The sequence below is a fragment of the Solanum pennellii genome, chromosome 11 (assembly GCF_001406875.1).
Source record: "Solanum pennellii chromosome 11, SPENNV200".
NCBI lineage: Eukaryota > Viridiplantae > Streptophyta > Magnoliopsida > Solanales > Solanaceae > Solanum > Solanum pennellii.
This window is the reverse complement of record NC_028647.1, coordinates 14,310,647-14,317,641: the sequence shown is the minus strand read 5'-3', so window position 1 is coordinate 14,317,641 and position 6,995 is coordinate 14,310,647. Positions and strand designations below refer to the sequence as shown.

Genomic DNA, 6,995 nt, shown 5'->3' with positions numbered 1-6,995 from the left:
CTTTAATTTTAAAATACTAGCGAAATTATGTTAATGAAATAAATAAATATGTTATAAAAAATAGAGAATGCAAAAAAATCGCATAGAATCACATGAAGTAAAGGTTGATAATGAGAAAGAAATAAAATATAAAATAATATACAATAAAAAAGAAACTTTTAGAAAATTCTAGAATAATGAAAAATAAAAAAGAATTTGTAATAATAGAAAATAAATGAAAATGCAATTATCTACAATTTACATCTCCTTCCTAGGAATTGGAGAGTGAAATTACCTCCTGAACAAGTAATAGGTCAGACAATGTAATTACACCCAATTACACCAAATTCAATTATCATGGTGTCTTTCCAAAAAAACCTTAGTATTCTTTAGAGTCCCAACCCCCCACCCCCGCCACCCTCTTTTTTTTTTATATCAGATTCTATGTATCTTTCACATGTACAATCAACTTGTTTTGTACTATATAAATAGATCGCTTATATTTCATTTATTCTATCAGTACTCATCAATCAAAAGGTGTTTAAAAAAATTTCTCTTATATTTTTTTTTCTCTTTATTCTATTTGAGTTGTTTGTTATATAAGTTGATTGTTTACACAATAAATTAAATAGATTAACACTTGATTTTTGTGTTTTTTTTGTTGTTTTGTTTTACTAAACAGAAAATTATCATAAAATATGACAGATTCTGGGGAAGAACCTGTTGCAGAATCATCAAATTCCCAAAAAAGATCGGAAAGGCATGGACAATACCACAAACATTCTATGGAACAAATTCAAAGACTTGGAGAGTAAAATCAATTTTTTTGTAAAAAAAAAAAATTTGATCCTTCAAATATATCTGTTCAATTTTTTTATTTGTTCAAAGAGATGATGTTATTTTCTTAAATTGCATGAGTGAATTTCATTAGTGATAGAATAATTTTTCTTGTATGTATTTTTTGTGCATCAATTGATATTTATTTATTTTTATTGATTTTCTTTTGGTGTTTGTTCCTCACAGTCCTTTATATTTAGTAAAAGATTTGTACTTTTGATTTCACGCTTCCTATTTTCTTTTATTGATTTGCTAAAATGGTTTTGAAATAGTTTATTTTGATGATTAATCTGTTATGTGTATACATCTTTATATATGAACTGGATTATTCTTTATGACTTTAGCATAAGATGATGAGTTCGTTTAAGTTCAATTTCTTTCTAATTTTTGCACCAAAAACACAAACAATCTATTTCCTGTTATGTTTGATACCCCTTTTGAGGCTTGACTAATTTAACTTTGTGTCGAGAAATATCATTTTAAGGCCCAACTAATCTTGATCACATAAAAAACTATCTTTGGGATCGACTAATCTAGATTTGCATTGAAAAGTCACACTATAGGATCTGCTTAGTTCAGATTTGCATCAGAAAGTCTCACTTTGGGAGCTAAACCTCTCCCAATCGATGGTGACAACTCTTGTCTCATGACTCAACACGAGGCCTCTAGTTAAGGATTAAAGAGTACTTACTACTTCTCAATCTTTGGTGAGTATCTAGTACTTGATCAGGGCCAGGGATATTCAAATTCAAGTGGGAAATCAAGTCCCATTTTAGGGTTAAACGTTCCTTACCAAAGTTTTTGTTCCAATGCTCAAATTTAAGACCTGATAAATGATGGAGAAATACTTGTCAATCCACCATGTATTTATGACATTTTTTTGTTATTTTCATTTTTAGGTTTATTTTTATAAAAATGATCAATAATGTTTTTTTCTTAATGAATGAATGAAGATTTTTCAAGAAATGTCCGCATCCAGATGAGGATCAACAAAAACAATTGGCTAGTGAAGCAGGGCTTGACCATAAGCAGGTCAAGTTTTGGTTCCAAAACAGAAGGACTCAAAAAGAGGTAATTTTGATTATTTAGTTCTTTTATATATTGTCATTTGTACTTAATTCATTGGATATTATTATTGTTGGTGTTGGTGTTGGTGTTGGTGTTGGTGTTTACACACAACAACAAATTAATATATATTTTTCATTAAAATTTTCAAAAATCTAGAAAAAGTAATGATAACAGTTTAATCAATTTAATGGAAAGCAGTGATCTATTGGTAAATTGTTTTTCTAAATTTGGTTAAGATGTTAGAATGTGTGAATAAATAAGATAATTTATTCCTCTTAATAATCAAGTTATTTACTTCCACTATCACACACACACACACCTGGGCCGCGTACAATAAATTCCATTATTGATGATTTCACTTTTCAATTTCTATTTAGTTTTCCTAAATCACTCATTTGATTTTCCATGTTGATTTGATCAATATATTTGAAAGTATGTTCTCTCATTAATATATGGAATTTATTAAAGAAACTTCTTTTCATTTAAATTATTTTCATCATCTAACCTCCAAGTCAATTAAGTTGTTGCTCAATTAAATCGATGATAGAATCATTTTAAATAATTCAAAGTACATGAACTCCCTAGCAAGTTCCATAATTATCAAATAATTACAAAATGGACCAAAAAATTGAATCCCTTTTAGGTTTTGAGAATTTAAGTCAGAAAAATTTGGTTTTGCAACTGAGAACTAATTATTTTCCTTTACAAGATTATTTGATGAATGAAGGAAACTTTGAAATATTAAATGGACCAATTGAATGAAGTCCAGGCTAGTCAAAATAATTTGTATAAATAAATGAGCGGATGAATAAATTATTTGGGTTGGGTTGGGTAAAAAAAAAGACCACAACCCAATTTTTCAACTTCCATCAAATTTTTTTTTTTCTCGTTAATTGTTCAATTACCAAATAATGTAATTTCCTTTTTTAACATGACTATATTTATAACATCTAGGCTAAAGTATGGTCTTTGATGGGAAATTTAATAGAGATAGTGAAGATTCTCAAAAGGGAAGGATAACTTGTATCTAGGAGACCAATGAGTAGGATAGAAGGCACGTGATATAGACAAGTATAAATTGTGGTACTCGAAAGGTGTGACGATATGGAATAAAGTAGGCATCTTAGCTGATTGTGAGCTTAAGGAGGAAGTGATTGAGGTAAGGAGGATCAATGATAGGATGATGATGATTAAGTTAGTAATTGGAGGGTCCACTTTGAACATTGTTGGTGCTTAAGCTCTTCAAATGGTCTTGGACGAGGAGGACTAGAAGATTTTTTGGGAGGATTTGACAGGGTGGGTGGAGGTGTTTCAAACACAAAGAATTTATTCATAGAAGGAGATTTCAATGGTCACATCGATTCTACTCCATGGGGTGTAGTGATTAGTATGGAGTTTTCAGTTTCAGGGACAAGAATGCGAAGGAGTCTCACCTATGGATTTTTCAAGAGCTTTTGGGTTGGTGGTAGTCAATTCAAGTTTCTTATAGGAGGAGGAGCACTTGGTAACCTTCCATAGCACGGTAGATAAAACTCAGATAGACTATTTGATTCTTAGGAAGGAAGATAAAGGACTTTATAAAGATTGTTGGTTATTCCGAGTGAGAATTTAACGACCTAATATTAACTCCATCTGTTGGATTTTGGATTGTAAGGGAGAGGAAGAAGAAGATCGTAGGTAACAAACCGGGGATAAAATGGTGAAGCTTGAATATGGCCAGTGCTCTGGATATCATAGACAAGTTTTTAGTTGTGGGAGCTTTGGTTAGTAGTAGTGATGCAGATAATATGTGGTTAAGGACTTCTAGTTAAATTTGGGCAAGTTGAGTAAATTAAATTTTCATGGAATAATTTTTTCACCTATGTAAAAAAATTAAAATATATTTCTTATACGAGGAAGAATGTGTATGGGGTTCAAATTCGAATGGAATTTTAAATTTTTAAGCAAAGATGGATGGAAAAAATATTATTCAAGCATTATAAAAAGGCTAAGTAGCATTTTGGTCCTTCAATTATTATAATATTCTAATTTTGATACTAGTGATATCCTGCTCAATACATAAATATGTAATTTATTGGAATGTGCACTATTGATCCTTTATTTGTGAATATTCAAAAATTTAACATAATAATTAATTGTACAATTATTTAATTACTATATGTTATATTAAGTTTGTATTGTTATTCCATATGTGATTAATTTTTTATATATATTTATTCATCAGACTCAAATTGAGAATTCCATTAACAATGCTCTTCGAAAATAAAAAGAAAGATTTCTTTGTGAATATAAGGCAATGAAAGAGGCAATGAAGAATATTATGTGTCCAAAATGTGATGGACTTCCCATTGGAAAAGAAAAAAGAGAACGTAATTTAGAAAATATGAAAACGAAAAATCAATGGTTGACAGAACAAATAATTAAACCTTCTTTTTATCCTATTTATTTTACTTTATTTTATTGTTTATGTTAATTTTTCTATTTGTCTTGAAAAGAATTACTTATATATAACAAAAGACGGGGGGAATTTATGGTTTGAACTCGATAGATTAATTCAGAATTTAAGGTATTAGAACATAACTTCTAATAAAAAATGAAGGAGTCAAATCTATTATATTTATTGAAATTTTAGTTCATGTTTACATATATATATATATATATATATATATATATATATATTCTATGCTACAACTTATAGATATATATTGAGGTGGATGTAGATCATAAGCGCCGATTTCATTTGAATCTCATATTTTTTACATGAGGCATAGATACATGTAAAGTATACTAAAATTCAAATAAATATTATGTCTGGATCCATAATTTTATAAATACAACAATTAAGCGTTAGAATCCTACTAACAAGGGTTGTGATGGTATGGATAAGATTCATCTATTCTTAACAAAGGGTCTTAAGTTTGAGCGCTCGTACAAAGATCCCGATAGGAAGTGATTCTCTTTTTAATGAGATTTACACGAGTGTTAAATGTGTTAAATTATATCTTGGATTTGTTTCTGCCCCGTGCTTATGAGTTGCACCCTCCCTTGACACAAGAGACCATCTTGATCTCACATCAATTAATTGATTGAAAGAATTTAAATTATATGCACTAATAGAAAATTATACACTTATTATCCTTTTTAGATTCTCAAATCATGTTTATTTAGATATGTACCTATTATTGTAAGTAAATTAACGTAACAATTTATTTTTGCAGGATGAAAAAGTATCAAATCTCATCTCACGTGTTGTTGGAAGGCCTTTTGTGATGGATTCAAATTTGGCACCACAAAAATCGACTCTTGGATCATCTTCAAATTCATCTGATGGAAGTTTATTGAACCAAGACATATGTGGCTCTCCCATTAGATATCCTCCTCTTCGTCAAGAAAACAATCATAATAATAATAATGTTCATGCACATTCAATAATGTCTCCATCACCACAAGAACATGATGAATGCCATCATGACAGTAGGCAACAAACAATTATGTTTGAGACTGTTGTTGCTTGTATGAGTGAAATGGTTGAACTATATATATAATATAATATCATTTATTACATTTCTTTTTTTTCTAATCTAAATTTTAAATAATTAATTTTTAATTTTCAAATTTAATTTAACTTTATGGTTGCATCTGTACATCCAAACAACATATGTGTAATTATATTTTAATTCTACTATGGCATATAAGAAAGTAGATGTGATTACTAGGTTGTGTAATTACTATGCTGATATTTACTATTCTAATAATTACATCAACTTTTTCAAACAGAGCAAATGCATGAAGAGTGAAGACCAGATAGGAATCTGAATGTGTTTTGGTTCTCTCATAAAAGATTTTGTTTTGAAAGAGTTTAATCCGTTGCCTATTTCATTTAAATTAAATAATTTATATACAATCAGTACAAGACTATAACTAAGGAAACTAAATGTACACCTAGTTATAAGTAGAAACTATATATACACTTAATACAATTAATTAATCAAAATATATTTATTATATATTCTAACACACTCCTCTGTCGAAGCAGGAGGTCGCCGAATGCTAAGACTGTCCCGAAAGTCCTCAAATAACACCAAAGGAAGAGCTCTGGTGAATATGTCTGCATTATGATAACGCGAGGGGACATGTAACACGCGAACTTGGCCGCGAGCCACCTTTTTCCGGACAAAATGTGTAATGACCCGGAAGGTCATTTTTGGAAATTTGAATTATTTGTTTAACTTGAATTAATTAATGGATGGGTGATCATAGATAATTGAATTAATAGATAGTTAGTGAGTTAAAGTAAAAATTTATTTAAGATCCTATACTAGTTGTCCCTCATATATAAATTGGTGAAATTTGGTTGTTTTACTATAACTATTATTTAAAGAAATAAGAGGAAAAGAAAACTACCCTAGAACTGGATTCGTGCAACCTGGGCAACGGAGATTCGACCTAAAGGTAAGTGAATCTTTTTTTAGTTATGCCTGCTTTATCTTATTGTCGTATATATGAATTCTTACTGATTTGTATTAAATGAGATTGAATGAATTTTTAAAGCTGACATGTTAATGTGGATTTGGTTGATTAAGGGGAATTATAGTTCATTCTTTTCATAAAGTGATGATAGAAATTATATTAGTATTATAATGTGGGTTTGAAAGAGCTTGAAATATTTGAGTTGTGAAAGAATGAATGGTAAATTAGACTATTATTATTTTTTTCAGATTTGATTAGCATTGTTTATCTCTTTTGGATCAATTTTTGGTGGCGAATTGACATGATAATTGCCCAAGTAATTGATATCCAATAATGGCATGACGATGATGATATAATTGGGAAGCATTAAATCGTACTGTATTAGTAAAAATATGCATAATAAGGATTCAGTGCATGGCTGGAGCAGTGTGTTCATTATCTTTTCGTTTTAGCGTGAGTGCTACATGTAGTGTAGCTTTATTTTTAAATTTTTTAAGTTTTCTTTTATGACTTATAGAGANAAGTATTCTTTTATGACTTATAGAGATGATACAAATTTGTAATGTAGTGAGTCAAGGAAATTAAATATTGGTATATTTTATTATATGAAAACTATTAAGGTTGTATTATTTGGAAAATAT

At 29.2% G+C, this 6,995-nt stretch overlaps 1 protein-coding gene across 1 annotated transcript in view; it reads right to left on the bottom strand.

The window, feature by feature from the left end:
* Window positions 1-6,086, bottom strand: part of LOC107003690 (homeobox-leucine zipper protein HDG11-like) — a 17,472-nt gene extending 11,386 nt beyond the window's left edge. Inside the window, exon 1 of the mRNA XM_015202000.2 lies at window positions 5,901-6,086. Coding sequence (XP_015057486.2) covers window positions 5,901-6,086 — 186 coding nt within the window. The remainder of the gene's footprint in view (window positions 1-5,900) is intronic.
* Window positions 6,087-6,995: the final 909 nt, after the last annotated feature.